This window comes from Peromyscus maniculatus, chromosome 4, assembly GCF_049852395.1.
Source record: "Peromyscus maniculatus bairdii isolate BWxNUB_F1_BW_parent chromosome 4, HU_Pman_BW_mat_3.1, whole genome shotgun sequence".
In the NCBI taxonomy this organism is placed as follows: domain Eukaryota; kingdom Metazoa; phylum Chordata; class Mammalia; order Rodentia; family Cricetidae; genus Peromyscus; species Peromyscus maniculatus.
The window spans coordinates 13088877-13107158 of record NC_134855.1 but is presented as its reverse complement, the minus strand read 5'-3'; the positions used below and the strand labels follow the sequence as shown (position 1 = coordinate 13107158).

At 53.6% G+C, this 18282-nt stretch overlaps 1 protein-coding gene across 3 annotated transcripts in view; it reads right to left on the bottom strand.

Annotated features, from left to right (window-relative positions):
• Vav2 (vav guanine nucleotide exchange factor 2) overlaps positions 1 to 18282 on the bottom strand; it is a 168792-nt gene that overhangs the window by 6660 nt on the left and 143850 nt on the right. For all 3 annotated transcript variants that reach the window (XM_006993112.4, XM_015986619.3, XM_076569150.1), the window contains exons 13-25: positions 17979 to 18064; positions 17140 to 17272; positions 14634 to 14743; positions 12968 to 13069; positions 12505 to 12593; positions 8921 to 8937; positions 8318 to 8339; positions 7154 to 7281; positions 5822 to 5896; positions 4478 to 4530; positions 2474 to 2590; positions 1013 to 1100; positions 219 to 342 (exon numbers count right to left, since the gene is read on the bottom strand). In XM_006993112.4, the coding sequence (XP_006993174.1) occupies positions 219 to 342; positions 1013 to 1100; positions 2474 to 2590; positions 4478 to 4530; positions 5822 to 5896; positions 7154 to 7281; positions 8318 to 8339; positions 8921 to 8937; positions 12505 to 12593; positions 12968 to 13069; positions 14634 to 14743; positions 17140 to 17272; positions 17979 to 18064 (1144 nt within the window). The remainder of the gene's footprint in view (positions 1 to 218; positions 343 to 1012; positions 1101 to 2473; positions 2591 to 4477; positions 4531 to 5821; positions 5897 to 7153; positions 7282 to 8317; positions 8340 to 8920; positions 8938 to 12504; positions 12594 to 12967; positions 13070 to 14633; positions 14744 to 17139; positions 17273 to 17978; positions 18065 to 18282) is intronic.

Sequence of the window (18282 nt, the reverse complement as noted above, 5' to 3'; positions counted from 1 at the left end):
ACCCTACTGCTTCTCACTACTGCCAGCTCCAAGCACAGGCGTCAAGTACCAGGGTGGCAGTGCAACCCCATCTGTACATGAAATGAGCAGGGGCATGGGCAGATGGGCAGGCCTGGTCCACGCTCAGGGGTGGGGGCAACAGCTCTTGACCCAGGTGGACAGGGAGCATCTTGGCCCTGGAAGTGGCCTGAGTGGACACCCCTGGGCACAGACATTACCTGGGGACCGGCTGGAGGCCCTGGTGGCGGCACGCTCCCGCGACTTGTAGGGGAACTTGAGCGTAGTGTCCAACTGCTTGAAGCTTTCCTTGAGTGAGTGGCACTGGTAGTACTCCACCAGCTCCTGCAGGGGGCGCACACTCACCAACCGCTGGAGAATCAGGAGCCCTCCCACCTCCTGGGTTCAAAGGTATGGACTCCTCAGAGAGCCCTCCCTCCAACCAAGCTCAGCTAGGGTGGCCAGGGCCTCAGAGACCTCCCCCTCGGCTTTAGTGCTCCCAAATACTTCTGAGAGAATGTTCTAGAAGGAATGCCAAGGTTGAAGGACAACCTTCCATGCTGGATGAGGGCACACCGGCAGGGCAGAATGCATGAGGCTAGTGCCAGGGGGAGGACCAGGCAACAAAGAATGATGGGCACGTGAAGGGTGGTGCCATGGCTCTGGAAGAGTCTAGCTGCCCCAAGAGGAACCTAGAGCCTCACATGACGGTGCATGTTGACTCTGGGCTGAGAAAGGGATTTTGGGCACTTTCTGTCTGCCTTTATGTTTTCCCACGGGCCACAGAGGGGAAATGAAAGCTCCAGTGTCCTCCCAGGGGGGCAGTGTACAACACTGCTCCAACTGTCCCCAGGTTTTCTGTCCAGTTCCCCTACGCTTCCGCCCCACACTGGAAAGAACCGTTCCTCCCTAGGCACAGAGAAGGGGCCATCAGGAGCAGAATGGTTGTGGGGTGGAGAACCAGTGGGCCTCTGTGGCCAGGGTCTGGTGCAGCAGGAATGACGGGCGCACGTACCAGGAGGCTCTCAAACTTCTTGGCTTCAGTGATGTGGATCCAGTTGTCTTTCTCCACTACCTTGATATGCTTCACCTCATCATTGAACCTGGACAGACACACAGCCCAGCTGTTACTGCCTAGGAACACAACCCCAGGCGTATTCCAGATCTGTTTCAGCAAAGATCCTGACCCAAACCCCTGTACCACCTCTGCAGCCACTCCAAGCCAGCCGTTTCTCCAGCCCTTGGCTCTCTCCATTTGGGCAGGTCTCCTGGGACCCATCCCATCGCTCTCCCTGATTGCTTGAAATCCACACCCCAGAGTCCCCCACAACCAACTCAATTCCTCTCCCCTCCCCTCCCACTGCCCTCTCCAGGCTTCTGCTGCCTATAGTTTGGGACTTTTACTCATTGCCTGGAGACTGGGAGATCCCCCTCATCCCTGTAAGCAGTTCAAGTGTAGCCAACTTAGAGAGCCTTGGGAGGCTCTCCTGAAAGCCATCCCAACCCATGCCAGGCATCAAAGTCAACGACACCACACAGACAGAAAAGTGGAGCCAGTATCCTTGTGACTGTGGGTATAGGAACCCAGCCAGTTAAGCAAGAGACTCTATCTCCCCATTTCATGTATATCTGTATATGAACCGAACATGTAACAAGGACTGGGCACCTTGGCCATGGGTGAGGGGGTAGAGAGACATCCTAGGAATACAAGGTTGGTCCAATACTCTGAAATCAGCTAAAGCAAAAACTGACTAATGAATAATCAAGCCCTCAACTGACCAGTCTCCCACTCCACAGGGCCTTTGCAGGTACCTACCTGTGTCCCCCTGGACTTAACATGTGCTGTGAGCCAGATCAATAGGACCCCCACTGTGGTGTCCTAAAGGCCAGGCATACATAAGACACTGTGGACACTCCTATGAGGTGGGGGTGATGTCTACCATGTCATTACATGGGATTGGTTATAAAGCATGCATTTCTTAACCCTGTAAAATCTAGTAACTTGTGCCCATGGGTGTCCTGTGCTAAGGAAAACAAACTGCCAGTTTTTTGGCTTTGTTTTAATCTGAGGAAAGATGTCCAGAACAAGGGCCTGTAGCCCAAGCTACAAGGCTGTCATGGCCACTGCTGGAGTTCTCCAAGGGTCACCAGGTGCCACAAAGCAACATGATGAGTACATCCTACCTAAGCGTCACTGGACAGGCTGGCAGTACATTCCTGACAGCGCCTCCCAGTGTCCTACCAGCCCACCTGTCTCTGAACATGCTCCATCCTCCACCCACATGGCCATGGAGCCATGTCTTGTGTAGGCTGCCGGTTGCACCCAGCACACGTGAGGAGCCCTGAGGCTAGCATATGTGTCCTCTGCCACCATTTCGTCCAAGATTTTCTAGCCTGGACATCAGAAAAGACCCACTCCATCCCCTCAATAACGGGCTCAGGAGGGCTACTCATGGGCCCCAGGCCTGCGGCTTACTTGATGCTGATGGCAAAGCGCTCGGCCTCTGCTGGTCGCTCTCTGATGAGGTAGGTCCCACTGGGATGAGACTTGAGCAGATTGTCCGTCTGCTGACGTTCCATGTTGCCAGCAAACCTGGGGTCAGGAAACCAGAACTGAGACACAGTGCTGAAGAGGTGGCCTTGGTGTGTACATGTCACCTGCCTCAGGCTTCGCTCCTTGTCTGAACTTTAAAACCTTTGAGGTGAGGAGATGTGTGACTGGTGAGGGGTACGTGGCCATATCCTGATCAGAGCACAATGTGGGGGCCAGCACCTCAAGTCAAGAGTACAGGGTACCTGATGAAGATGTCACAGGGGAGAGACATAAGAGAGTGCCACAGCCAGGTGGGGGTCTATCTGAACCACAAACTTCTACCAGACCCCATTTTTTCACTACTTGAAAAGAAGTAATGATGTGGGCATCTTGGGAGAGACACCCTGGAGAGGGCCGGCATCCATGCAGAATGAGATCTGGGCACAATCAGGCCTTTCCCACCATCAAAAAAAGGTTGGTCACCTCAGCAAAGCAAGCCCCAGGTTCTCCAGGGTCTGACACCATGGGCCTAGTCTTCAGTGACATTGCACAGTCAAGGTAGATCTGGGGTTCATAAATTAAATTTCTTGGTGGCTGGGGCAGGGGAGTCACTTTCTTTAGTAGTAGCCACTGGTAGGCTGCCCACACTCTAGTTAAAAAACAAAACCCCCTCCCCCCATGCTCACTGCAAGCAAACCCAACTAAACCAAGGGGGTCACACATTCAAAGGGTATGAAAGTAGGAGAGGGGCCACCTGGGGAGAAGTTGGGGGGCTGGAGAGTAGTGGGGGCAACAATGACTAAAACTCACTACACACGTGTCTGAGATTGTCAAAGAATAAAAAAAAAAAAATTAAAAACTAAAACCACCACAGGGTGGACAATCTTGAGTGTCAACTTGAATCACCATGGAAACAGATCTCTGGATGTCTTAGGGATTATCTAGATTAAGCTAACTGAGGCAGGGAGCCCCAACCTCCGTGCAAGTGGGGCACCATGCCGTGGGCTGGGTTCTCAAACTGAGTACAAAGAAGAGCAAGCTGAGCCAGGATTGTGCACCTCTCCGCTTCCTGACCCGGGATGCAGTGTGAACAGCTGCCTCATGCTCCCCATGATGTACTGTATCCTGGAACTGTGAACCGAAATACACCACCAAGTACTGTACCCTGGAACTGTGAACCGAAATACACCACCAAGTACTGTATCCCGGAACTGGGAACTAAAATACGCCTTCCCTTCCTTAAGTGGCTTTGCTGGGGATTTTGTCACACTAAGATGACAAGAAACAAAGACTCCATCCAGGACAGCCCCACGGTCTCTATGACATCAATCATTTGCGACCTGCAGGCCAATGCAGGGTGGGCATGCACCCACAGGCCCAGTAGCCTTCCTAGAGAGATGCTCCAGGGCATACATCAGTGAAGTGCTAGGAGGGAACAAGGACCTTCGAGGCTGTGCAGACACATCACATGTGATGCCTGGGGATACTGGACTGAATGGGGAATGAGCCCCATCTGGGTTAGAGACATGTGTGCTGCCCATGTGGGGCTATGCGGCTTTGAGGGGTAGTTCTTCCAGGCACTGGGCACAGCAGGGACAGACTCGACAGAATTAGCCCGAGACTCACGTGACCTGTGACCATACCCAAAACACCCACCTTTATCCTTCCATGTAACCCAGCTTCTCTTCTCACCAAAGGCATGACTACAAACTCGACCATAAATACATCACTTCTATAGCTTACGTAATAAAGCTCAGTTAAGCCTACACAGAAAAGGTCTCATTACCACAAATACCAGAGCCTACTGATCTGTTTTAGAGATGGGGAAATGGCCAGGGTAGGGTTCAGTTTCCCCCTGACCCAGGCCAGCTCATGGGCTTATAGGGCCATAGCCTATGACGCAGGGGCCACCAAATGCCCCAAGTCTGCAGCCCACAATCCACTTACCAGGGGTATGCAGTGTAGTCAATCTCCCGGGATGGCGGGCGGCCAATAGGTGGCTGGGGACAGAACACAGGTGTGTTAATGTCCCCTGGGGCATGAGGGGAAGCTCATGAGAAACCCAATCCTGGGACCAGCAGTCTATACTGGGCCACAACTGCAGGTGGACTTAGCCGAGCACCCCTGAACTGTGCCATCCCAGGAGAACTGCCAGGACTTCCTCTGAGCAGACGCTCAGGATGGCTGAGGGAGAGAATGACTGATTTTCACAGAACACATGCATGAGTGAGGAACCAGCAGCAAACTTAATTCCTGGGAGGGAAGGGCTGGAGCCACAGGAAATCCCCAACAGTGGGCATGAGGTGGTCATACTCAGGGGGGACAGTGTCCCCTAATCCCTGTCCTCCTCTGCTATGGGCTCCCCAGGTCTATCCAATGAGTTCTGAGTGTTTAAAACGTTTCTTTCAGGCAGCAGATGAACTGGGTGGGTCTGGGGTGAGTGGGGATGCCTCTTTTCCCAGCACTTGCAGGGAGAAGTGTCTCTTTCACTTTTAGCTGTCCTTGTGGGGAGAGGGGTCAGGTTATCCCAGGCCATCTCCTTGCTGCGTCTGACATCACAGCCAAGAACAGCCTTGTTTGTTGTTCTGAACAAGATCCAGCTTTCAGGCCTTGTGTCTGGGAAGCTTCCTCTTCCCTGGGCTCTGACGGCCAGCGAGGATGTCTAAAGAGTCTTCTCCACAGGGGAGGGCAGTGGTTCTACATTAGTTTCAACTGGGTAGATGCCCACTGTGGTGGTTTGAATAAGAATGGACCTCAGAGGCTCATAGATTTGAGTGCTTAGGCACCAGGGAGTGGAACTATTTGAGAAGGAACAGAAGGATGAGAAGGTGCGGCCTTGTGGGAGTTAAGTGTGTCACTAGGGGTGGGACCGGAGGTTTCAGAAAGCCCACACCAGACCCAGTGTTTCTGTCTGCTGCCTGTGGAGCAGGATGCAGCTCTAAGGCACTACTTTAGAGCTCTGCACACCACTATGTACCTGCCATGCCCCCACCACGATGAAAACGGACTAAGCCTCTGAAACCGAAAGCCAGCCCCCATGAAATGCTTTCTTTCCTAAGAGTTTCCTTGGTTGTGGTGTCTCTTCACAGCAATAGACTAAGACATGCACAGGTTGCTCATTCTCAGCTCCAAACCTCTCAACAGACACAAGCACCCCTGCCCACCCCGGGATGAACTGCTTTGCCCAGATGCAGTTCACTGTGGCCATCTAGCAAGGACAACCTGACTCCCTGGCCCTAGCTCTCTGCATCTTGGACCCTGTGACCTAGAAGCATGAGGAAAAGGACTCACCCTTCCATCCACTGGGCAGGGCTTCACGGATGAGCTGGGAAAATACCCTGACTTCCGGGTTTGAACCAGTCGCCCCTGGAGGAAGAAGGAACCAGGAGGCATGAAGGACCCTAAGATACCTGTAGCTATACAAACCCCAGGCCCAACGTGAGTGTCACCTCCCTGCTGTGACCTTAGTTGGCCTCCCCACCACTTGGGGCAGAGAAGTGAGGACATTCCCACTTTACATATAAGTAACACCGAGGCTCAACACAACAGCCACGTGTTTCTGCAAGTCCACCTAAGAGACAGGTGACACCCGGGGGGAGGGAGGGAGGATGCAGACCTTGGGTGATGGTTAACTGCCAATGTGACACAACCCAGAGTCATCTAAGACGGAGTCTCAGTGAGGGGCCGTCTACATCAGGCTGGCCTGCCTCTGTGGGGGAAACCCAGGATTGCCTCAGTGAGTGAGGTAAGAAGAGGCAGCCTGAAAGGGGGCGGTACCACTCGCTGGGTGGGGTCCTGGTGGGGAAGGTGAGCCAAACACTAAGCGTGCATTCCTCCTCTCTGCTCTTGACTGTGGATGGGATGTGCCAAGCAGCTTCAAGTTCCTGCCTGACTTCCTTGCAGTGACGGACTGTAACCGGGAGTCATGTGCAAATAAATCCTTTATCCTCAGAGATGCTTTCTGTCGGGGTGTTTCATCACAGCAACAGCATGAAACCATGACACCCGGGATGCAGAGCATCCTTCAGTGCCTTTTGGGTCTCATGTTATGTGACTGTCCAGTCTGGCTCAATAGTCTGGACTCAGTTACTAATGATGTCCTTCAGGGAATAAGACACTGCAAATATCACCAACCTTTCCTCTAACTCTATACTCCAAGTTGGGGATGGAGTCTCAGGTTCCTTAGGTGCTGGACTCAACAGAGAGGGTGCTAAAGATGTAATATGCTCCAGCTCAGAAGTGTAAACTAGTCCACAAGAATATCATGGGGCCCATGTTTGTCTCCCTCCCACAGGACAGGGTCCTGGGGCCATTCCCACACTGTGGGTGGCTGCCAACCAGAATGGGGGCACTGGGGATGGGGCATGGCACGGTTGGGACAGAACCTGTGGGGTCCACTGAGGCAGGAAGGAGACAAGGCAAACGAGTCTCTGCGGAAGTATGCTGTACCCCTACCCCTGTAGCAAATGCCTCCAGGAAGGTATGGCAGAATTCACATGCAGAACGGAAGTGGCAGAGGCCATAGTAAGCAGCCCTCTTCTCTCACACCACGGCATCACCCTTGGGGGATGGCCGGAGCGAGGAGCAAGGCTGCACCCCCTTCCTCCAGGGCCCAGGACTCACCTCCCACCAAGGAGAGTCGGGGTCACCCCGGAGCAGCTCTATCACGTCCCCTGTCTGGAAGGTCAACACGGGCTTCCCGGGAGGAGCTGGGTTACCATGGTAATTCTGCACAGCAACCATCTTGGGACCTATGCATGGCAAGGTAGAAGAGGATGGCTCATTGGAGACCTTGTCCCCGCTGGCAGCTCACCCCATCACAGACCCGTTCTGGTCTGGGGAACCCTTTGGTGAGACCGCTCCCCAACACAGAGGAGCCTGCATTACCCCTCTTTCACATATGGCTCCTACATCGTTTTGATAAATATCCTAAGTAGATTATCTACTCAATTAAACAGATACCAGAACATTCCAGTAACAGCTACTAATTTATAGTTGGAGCTTTATGACTCTTCCTGACACCACGGAACTGGGATCTGCAGAGTGAAATTGGGGCGGAGCCCCATGTTAGAGATGAGGTGCCACAGAACTGGTCAGAGGCAGGCCTGAGGCTGCCATGGAGATCTAGGCTGAGCCCCAAGAATCTGAGGCTATCCTCAGATGGAGTCCCATTGTGCCCCAGTCTCACCCCAGATGTTCAAAGATGTCACAGAACCGTCTTGCCAGGCCTGGTCCAGGCCACAGCCCAGCTGCGGTAACATCTGGGTGGGGATTGAGTTTCCTTGGAGGAAGCTCAGACTTCATCCAGAATGTGAGGTCTTTAGGCCTGACTGTTTCAACAGCCGGGCAGCTCAAACCAGGGGGATAGAAAAATGGCAGTGATCCCTGGCCTTCCTGCTCACTCAGGCTTTGGGGCAGCAGCCTAGCGCCTCTCTGAGCTGGGGTGGAAGGTCCTTTCCCACCCCATCAGAACCTAAGTAAATCTGGGGAGGCATCCAGAGAATCCAGGACAAAGAATGGCTGTGCTAGCTGGGAGGTGGTGGCACACGCCTTTAATCCCAGCACTTGGGAGGCAGAGGCAGGTGGATCTCTGGGTGTTCAAGGCCAGTCTGGTCTACAGAGCGAGATCCAGGACAGCCAAGACTGTTATACAGAAAAATCTTGTCTCAGGGAAAAAAAAAAGAAGAAAGAAAAAAAAAATGCCTGTGCCAGGCAGCTACCACCACATCCAGATGCAGTTTGTCGGCTGATAAAGACTGCAGAGGTAGCTGAGTCCAGAGCACTCACCTGGTCCGGCTCCAGGAGCATCCTGTGAGGACAAGGACAGATGGTTAGGGAAGGTGTTCCACCTTTAGTCCCCACATCAGCACCACCCACAGGAGGGTCAGGGCAGGAAGCAGGAGGGAAGGGTCATGTCTTAACCTCCAGCAGGTGTCTGTAACACTATTTTCCTCTCCCAATATTAGTCATACCCCCCCCACCCTGTGCTCCCGAACCCCATTACATACCCTTAACTCCCACCTCCCCCAGGAAGCCTCCCTGTCCAGCGTCTGTTCTGGACACACCTTTGGAAAACACAACTAAGTATGTGATGGAGGCATCTCTGTGCCCTTACTGGTCCTGGTGAGCATCCATTCAAGGCTGGATAACAGAGATGGACTCTACAGCTTGCCGGAGACATGGCTATGCCCTATAATGACTTTAGTGACCTGTCCCCGTGGGTAAGCATGCTGTGCCACAGAGGTACGGCTACCGTTGGAGATCCCTAGGGAGTTAGAGTGGGCGAGCTGCTGGGACACATTCCAGATATTCGGCCACCCAGGGGAACGCACAGACACATGTCTATGCTGGCACAGCCCCCAAGGAGTGGGAAGAGTTGGGAGTACTCACCGAGTCTGCAGGAGAACCTGTAAAGGAAGCAGATCAGGGGTCAAAGTGGAAGCCTCAATGGAAGGGCAGACCCCACAGCACACACTCACACCACAGGAGTGGCGGGCTGAGCTGCAAGGGCTCCCTTCAGAGCAGATATGCACACAGACTCAGCCTCACACCCATGAAAGTTACCTGGACAGCAAGCTCTGAGTTCTAGCTCTAGGGAGCCATGGGGAGCTCGGACTGGAAGGCATATCTGAGATAGCCTGAGTATTTCTACCTGGGCCAACCCTGTCTGAACGGTGGTAACTGCCAGGGTCACCTGGTGATGCGTGGGGTTCACGGGGCAATTTCCACACCAGGTTGGTGATACCTGCCATGGGTGTGTGATACAGAGGTGGGTACAAAGGTCCCTGTTGCCACCCTCCTATAAGACCCTCTAGCTGGACACTGGTCATTCAGCAGCCACATGGGAGGGAAGACATGCCCAGCTATTGCATGGGTCAAAACAAGGGTCATGATAGCGAGGGTCTGTGACTGGTGGGACCTCAATACCCCCAACTACTGTGGCCACAGACTGCTCTGAGAACATCTGACTCTTTTACAGACCCTTGGCACATGACAGTGGGTAGCAATGTCCCACAGGATGGCAGCACAGCTTCTGCCCTGCCCAGAGAGGACTCCCCATGGTCCTCAGGCGGGACTGGCATCTCCCTAGGGGCATCTAGGATCCCATGGGCATTACACAGCCCATCTGCTTTGGTGGTGGTACTTACAGGGGAAAGCTGATCTGTTGTGGGATATTTGTATACTGTGTGAAGGTGTATTACTGTGATCGGTGTAATAAAAAGCTAAACTTAGGCTCGCCCTGACCCCCACCCGCTTGGGCCGGGAGGAAGGCGGTCCCGGCTGTGGGGGTGGGGGTGGGGCTAAATGGCTGGGCTGGAGAGCTGGCTCAGAGGTTAAGAGCACTGGTTGCTCTTCCAGAGGTCCTGAGTTCAATTCCCAGCAACCACATAGTAGCTCACAACCATCTATAGTAGGATCTGATGCCCTCTTCTGGCATAAAGTCAAACATACAAATAGAGCGCCCATATACATAAAATAAATAAATAAATCTTTAAAAAAAAAAAAAAAAGAAAAAGCTAACTGGCCAATAGGTAGGCAGGAGATACAGGTGGGACTTCCAGGCAGAGGGAGAGAAACTGGGAAGAAGAATCCAGGCATGGAGGGGATGCCATCAAGATGTGGAATGAGTTGGACACACAGAATGGGAGAGAGAACATAAAGCAATAAAATTATGGGTTAATTGAAGTTATAAGAAGTAGTGGGACAAGCCTAAGCTAATGGCCGAGCTTTCATAATTGATAAGACTCCGTGTTGTTACTTGGGAGCTGGCTGGCGGGACAGAAAAAGACTCGTTAAACTGACCAATGCCAGAGGAGCACTGACCAGAGCTGAGCATCTCAGAGGGAAAGCACCAACAGCATCCCTATCTGAGGACCGAGGGAACCATGGGCTATTCCCTCAGGGGAGTCACAAGCCCTGGAACAATGCCAGCCAGGGGTTGTAAGGACACAGAGGACAGTGGTCTCTGGAAGGTCCCACTGATGTAAGATAGAACAAAAGCCCCAAGGAGACCAGGACCTGGGCACTTGGAACATAAAAGAAAGGAAATGCCCACAAGTCTGCTGGTGCCTGAAAGAACTAGAAATAGATTTTACCCCCTTCTTTTTCTTCACACTTCTCTACAGTTTAAACTTTTCTAGGCAACAAGTATCTAATAATTAAGGGAGAAAAGTAACTCTAAAAATGTTGTTTTCTAAAAAAGAAAAACTTAAAATATGACAAAACATTGCCTTCAGTTATTTCTATGCCTTTTGTTTATTTTGAGACAGGGTCTCATGTACCTCAGGCCAACCTCAAATTCACTATGAAACCAAAGATTTTTCCCCCTGATTATCCTGCCTCCACCTCCTGAGGGTAATTTACCAACTGAGCTACACACACCCAGCCCACACCTTTATTTCTAGATAAGTTCATTGGCTGTGTTTCTTCTCTTCTCTTTTGTTAAGACAGAGTCTCACTATGTAGCTTTGACTGATCTCGAGCTCACAGAGATCCACCTGCCTCTGCCTCCTGAGTGCTAGGATTAAAGGTGTGCACCATCACACCTGGCCCTAACATCTTTTTACTTCATGTCTTCTTTTTTCATTTCTCATGTTTTCTATAATTAAGCTTGTTAACTTTTAGAATCATAAACACACACACACACACACACACACACACACACACACACACACACGTAACTATGGCAGTTGCCTTGCATGAGGAGCTTATGGCCACAAGAGGGCGACATTGACAAAGTCAATGCCATTGTCAAGACTTACTTTCCAGGGCTGATCTGAAGGTGGCACCTACTAAACCAGAGAGCAAGGTGACATGCTCAGTAACAAGGCAGTGAGTGGCCCCAGGACATGGTCAAGCACAAGAGGACTGCTTTCCACCACGAGGAGGGCAGATGCAGGGCTGTCCCACTAGAAGAAACTCCAGCCACAGCTCAGCCCTGGGACCCAGAGCAAGCTGGCTTCCTCTGGATGGTTCCTGTGTTGGTGCAGCATGATACAGCAGTACCAGCGAGTGGTGAGGATGGGGGGTCCCATCTGACGCACAGAGAATGGAGCCTGGCACTCAGCAGGTGCCACTACCTGTGCAGGGCTGTCCCTGGGACATGCTGCCCACACCCTATACCTTCCCTTCAGAGAGTTTTGGGGTTGGCAGAGATCTCTTCTAGCATGACCAAGACCCAAGGCAGAGTTTGCTCCAGCATCAGAGAAAAAAATACAACAACCAAAAAAGCCTAAGCTTGCCTGCTCCCATCTGGTCTCACCGCTCAGTAAGACCCTGGCACCCCTCAGATCTGCCATAGGCTTTGGGCAGCTGCCTAGCCACTGTGAGATGGGACAGCCTTTAAAAACTCCGAATAGTACTCCCAAATCAAACCCTTCAGAGGACCTCTTGGGTCTAGTTTCTGCTCCTGGTACCAGCAAGGCTCAACCTCTCCTGTGCCTAAGCCGCAGACTGCCCTATCGGACAAATGATCATGAGAACAAGAACACTGGAAGTACATGTGCCCTGCACATGAGAGCACCTGTGTGCACAGGTGTATATTCAGCCACTCACTAACCAAGCTGTGATGGCCAGGACCCTCCTGGAGGAAGAACCAGGAGTGAGAGCCAGTTACGATGGGGATTTATGGTGGGAACCCCCACATTCCTGCTGAGAACATCCTGTGCCTTTTGTGGATGTGGATCAAAGGAACCATGAACTCACTTCCAGAATGGGCAGAGGTGCAGCAGATGGGGGGGGGGGGGGGCGTGGGCGGGCACAAGAGCTTTGGAGAGGAACCACTCCCAGCTACGACTTTTGATACCCCCCACCCCCAGTCAAGTATCTTCCCATCTCGGCCTCAGTTCCTCTCACCTGACCCCTCCCCTAAGGCACCGAACTGTCAGGGGGTGAAAGGCAGATGTGAGCCAGAAGTTCCCACGATCGAGGGCAGTGGCGGCGGGGCCCATGTCCACGCACTGGTGGGTACTCACTGATCTTGCAGGGGGGTATCACCTCCAGGCACTCCTTGTGTGCTCCGACGCCACACCTGGTACACAGGTAACCCTGGTAGAAGGTACCCCTGTTGGGGAGAGGGTGGGAGGTGAGGTGGGGGTGCAGCTCCCTGCATGCTCAGCCAGTCATCACCCTGGTCGAACGAGACCTGTCAGTTCGCCTGGTGATCCGCCCTAGAGCACCCATGCCCCCGAAGCACCTGCTCTCCCCTGACCACCCCAGCCTGGCCCCTGACTCCACGGACCCCAGCGGGGGCAAACCCTCTGCTGGACCCAATACTCCGATGGCCTTGGCTGCTGAACCCATGGATTATCCCCCTGGTTCTTCGAGACATCATGTGGGGCTAAGGTGGGAGGTCGGATGCCACAGTGTCAAGGGCAGCTGAGCAGAGTGTCCTGGAGCTCGGGGAGGCTGTGGGTGGAGGGGGCAGAAGAGACGAACCTGAGGAACATCTTACAGGCCTTGCAGTTGGTCGTCTTGTCAAACGTGTACATCTGGAAGCTATGATGGTTGGCATTGGCCTTGTCCGGCTTGATGTTCGACCTGGTGAAACATCAGGAGAGAGTAGGCACTCCACGGCCAGGCGACCCGCGCCCACGGACACAGTGACACCAGCATATGGCTGCACACACCAGGAGCCTACGTTCCAGCCTGGGTCTCCCCACACAGGGCAGGGGAAAGGGTGGGAGGGTACGGAGGGTGGGGTGGGGTGGGAGGCTCTGAACTGCACCGTGCTGGCCCAAGAGTGCCTGCCGGGTAAGGCAGAAGGCGATTCAAAATGGCCCCGGAGTGTCAAACATGCGTACGCAGTTGTCTCTCCTTGTCCATTGATTCCTTTCTGAGGTTTTACCCACAATCCAATCTGGACTAAAAATAAGACATGGGAAATTCCAGAACGGAGCAGCTCACGGGTTTTTGCTCCTGTTGTGAGTAACATGGTGAAATCTCTCTAACACAAAACATGGGTTATCTATCCTCTGCCACTGTATCCATGCTGTGGGAGCTACCCACCTGTTAGTAGTCACTTAGTGATCTGGTATCAAATCAACTGTCACACACACACAGTACTTGCATTCCAGTGTCCTGTATTTACTTACCACTGGTCCCTGTGCAAGCGTAGTGATGGTAATATCATCACTATCCACCAAATAATTGTCTAATAACTAGGTCTTAGTTATTAATTGTACTGGTGTATACAATGCACCCTAACAGAGGTCTGCACATTTAACATATTTTACACACATAAGGCTTGACTCTACTTTGGTCTCAGGCACTTGGTGGTGGTCCTGGACTGTGCCCCATGGATGGTTTACACTTCACAGTGTAGGTGCTTATAAACTCTGCACAAATGTGGAATTACTAGCTCAGGATCACACCTCGAGGCCACATTCATTTCATCTTCTCCACCACTAGATTTGAGAAGGCAGGACAGACAGACAGACAAACAGAAGCAAGGAGGGAGAGATGTGCACGAGGAAGATGCTCACGGGCATTCTTCAACTTCTGTGAATACTTGAAACTGCTCTAATACTTGCCTGCACAACGCTGGGAAGAGAAGTCCAACCCACAGAAACCAGGGGGCAGAGAGCCCGGGGGCTCTCCCAGTCTAGACACAAGCCAGCAGGCAGCCACCGCCCAGTGCACCGGCCTGATCAGCTGCCCTCTTATACCCGTATGTCACCAGTGGGAAGCCTCAGGGAGTGGTATACTCCCCAGAAGTCCCCAAGCCCGGCTGCCGCAGGGTCAAGCGCACATATCACACCTGCCCCTTCTGCTTGCTCTGCTCTATGTGTTGGGGTGCCCCTCCAACCTCTCCAAGTTCTGAGATGTTCAAACAAAGACAAATCCCCAATGGGCCCTTCACCAGTTCCCACCTGGCTGTCAAGCGTGAGGTTCAGCCTTAATGTTGGTGAGGCCCATCTAGCAGGAACCTGATGCCACCTGAGACATCTGGGAGACAGACAGCTAGGGCCTGCGGAGTCGGCTGGTGTCCCATGGGGAAGGATCTTGTCTCACACTGAGCATCGGGACCACCTTCCACTACTGCTTGCCTGACAGGGTCAGCAGGCCTGAGCCAATACACCTGAGGCTCCTGCCCAAAACTCACATGGCCATCTCGAACTGCTCCATCCACTTCCGCTTCATGTCTTCCGTCTTGCAGAAGAACTGGAAGCCTTGCTTTCCTTGCAGGTGAATCAGGTAGAAGCCATAGGACCACTGTAGGAACAGAGGCATGCTGGCGGCTGGCGTGGCTTTGTGGGGACACTACCAGGTACACTCAAGTTCTCTTACTGGTGCTGTATGTGTATGTGTGTGCCCATGCTTGTGTGTAACATGCTCTTGTGTATAGACATACCCACTCTTGCCTGGCTGCATGTCTGTACATGCATGTGTCCTCCGACATGTGAGAATGTGGGTGCACTGTGCTCTTTCCAGAGCGGGACAAGGGGCTCTCATGTGTGAAGGTACATAGGAACCTGTGCCTGTACATGTGACTGGCCTTGTGATCATGTACATATGTGCTTTCCTGTGTAAACATGTGCATGTGCTGTGCCTGTGTGCATATGTGTGCATGGGTACTTTTTTCTGTTGCCGGATATAGAAGTGTCCATATATGTATACCCAAGCCTGTGTATGGGTATCCATGGCTCCCTTCACATGTGTGTACATCATGTGTGCATGTGTTCAGACCCATGTGCACAGGTGTGTAGGTGATGCTGTGTGCACACATATGCATGCACGTATGTGTGCAGGGATCCTGTTGTGCTCATATGCATGAATGTGGGGGTCCTGTTGTGTGCACATGTGTATATGGGGGCCCTGCTGTATGTATGTGTATGCGTGTGTGTTTCCTACTGTGTATACATGTATGTACATGGGTACTACTGTGCCCATGCGTGTGTGTGTGTGTGTGTGTGTGTGTGTGTGTGTGTGTGTGTGTGCGCGCGCATGCATGCTGGGACCCTGCTGTGTATGTAGGGGGCCTGCTATGTATGTATGTATATATGTGTGGGTATGTCAGCCCATGCTCAAGACCCACCCTCTAACAGGCTATCCCACCCTTCTTCCACCCTTTGTGGGGTGCTTCAACCCAATCCCTGCTGTCCCAGGGACTCCCCAGGGTGGTACTCAGGACCAGCCTAAGGCCCTCCATAGCCCCACCCACCCACTCTCACTTCCTGAGTTAAAAAACAAAGAGAAAAACAGAAGTCCAGTTAAAACAATAGGGAAAACAAAGGCTGGGGTCAGGTGGTTGAGGGTCTGACCAAATGGAGCAACCCAGCAGCTGGTCCCACCCACTGGCCTGGCCAGCACTCCAGGCTGAAGTGTAGCCTAGCCTCTTAGAAGTGGAGGGACGGAGGGAGGGAGGCAGAGAAGGGAGGAGGGTGGTGCAGAGCAGAGAGCATGAGGCCTGCCTGCCAGTGCTCAGTGAGCCCTGACGTCACCTCCCAGGAAGGCGAGCAGGTGGGCTTCCAGGTCACACTTTCTGCAAATCTTTTGTCACAAATATGTGTCACTTTCATGATTAAGATGTCGAGGAAGGCCAGGCAGCGGTGGCCCACACATTTAATCCCAGCACTGCGAAGGCAGGCAGATCTGTGAGTTCGAGGCCAGCCTGGGCTACAGAGCAAGACCCAGGACGGGCACCAAAACTACACAGAGAAACCCTGTCTCAAAAGGAAGGAGGAGCAGGGGAGGGCCACAAGCCTGGTCTACTCAGGCCTGGGGAGCCCTAGACCCACAGATTTGGAAGGGCCAGCATCAGGTGGCACCGGGGAGGGAAGGGGAGGAGAGCGCCAGGGGCTTACCATCTTCCCATGAGACTAGGAAGCATGAAGAGGAAAGGAAAGGGGAGACAGGTCATTAAGAGGCTTGGCGGCCCTGGACGCACTGCAGCCTGGCCACACTGATAGCCCTCGATGGATGGTAAGACCCAACTTGTCAAGCACTCTAGACTGTCCTCCCCAAGGCTCGACAAGAAGCCCCAAGCTTTGGAAAGTCGCCCTGGTCACTGCCTCTTGCTTCAGACACCAGGGCTAGGAGGAACCCGTGCATGGCGGGCCTGTACCCTGTATGGGGAGTTGCAGGTCAGATCCCTTAGTGGCTGGGCTCCCGTGCCCAACCCGGCCTGGGGCTACACACGGAAGGTGCTGTGTTCAGAAGCCTCAGAGAAGCAAGACAGGCTGCTGGCTATCCCATCCCCTCCTGGCCACAGTCACAACCACAATACCCACAGCCCCACCCTCTGGTACCCAGGGTTCCTCCTCCTGCATTCCTAGACCACTGGATTTCGGAGTCTGACAAATCACAAATCAGGCCCCCCGCAAACAAGGCTAAGGAGGAGTGGAGGGAAAGCCTGCTTGTTCCAAGACACAGTGAGGAACTAGAGTTAGGTCCACTAAGACTAAATGTCAAGGTTGAGAGCTAGGCCCCTACTGGTGCCCTGAGTAAGGCCCCCTCTTCTGCTTCTGGGGAGCTGGAGTCCTAAGGGTGCCCCCTGGGAACCCTCTGCCACAGTCACAATGACTAGCAGGCTCAGCCTCAGTTGACCCTGAATGTGTTCTCCCTGGGGTGAGGACGCCGCGCCCGCCCCTCTCCGGATCTGGACCCACCTTCTTAATGTCCTTGTTGTGCATGGGGTCATCAGTCATCTTGTGGGAGAGCAGTTCAATGACCTCCTTCAGCTCGTAGCTGTAGCCCTTCCTCTTACACACGATGACCACCTTGTCAAACAGGAACAGGTACCTGGCCAGATGGGGCGTCGAGGGTCAGGACCCGCCACGCTCTGTGTGAAGAGCCTGTACTCCCGTCCGACCCCAGTCCCCGAGGCCAGTCAGGGTGTCAGGCCAACAGAGGCCAAGGCCTGCACATGCTGTCCGCTCTCCAAGGTCAACCAGGCACAGTGACTCTTGGTCAAGCCTTCCTCAGCGCCACCTCCATGCAGAAGGTCCTCAGCCCTCTCTCTCGACCTCCCCTGGAGCACCGTTCAAAGGGCACAGGCAATTCTCTCTTCTGTGCCCCCAGAAGCGCAGTCTGCTGTGACCCCAGCCCTCACAGATGCCCGACTCGTCCCGACTTTCCCTCCGCCTGCTATCTACTCCCAGGAGGACACCAGGCAGGGAGCTCGCACGGCCTCTCAGTCAGCTCCCTGGAGGCTGTGAGCTGGAGGCCAGACCTCTCCACCTCCTGCTTTGACCGTCTCCCAGCCCTGCTCAGGGCCCACCACAGGCAGGGCAGTGCCTTCGCGTGGCCTTTGCATGGCCTCTGCGGACTGGCATGACAGACACATAAAGGCTTGTGTGGAGAAGACTGAGTCGTTAGACCAGAGCTGCATAAAGCCTGTGGCGCTGCGGTTCCTCCCCCAGGAAGGTCTACTTCGGGCCACCTGGGAGTGGGGTCCCTGAGCCGGAGGGCCAGCCTGGGATGGGGTGCCACCTCTCACCCTGCTCACCTGTCTTGCTTGGTGTGGTTGACTATGGACCGGACTTTCAGTTCCCCATCAATCTTCGGCCTCCCGAATTCCTCCAGCTTCACTTGCTGGGAAAGGCAATGACCGTTAGCCAGAGGGCAGGTGACCTCTGCTTTACTAGACAGGGAGACAAGTGGGCATGCCCAGGGCAGGATGGCAAGACCCAGGAAGTGTGCCAACAGTGACTGGGTGGTGCTCAGGATGAGGTAGCCCAAGGCCATTATGGACCTGAGCCAAGCCTGCCCCTTCCTAGGGGACCATAATGGGGACTCCCTTGAACCCTGGG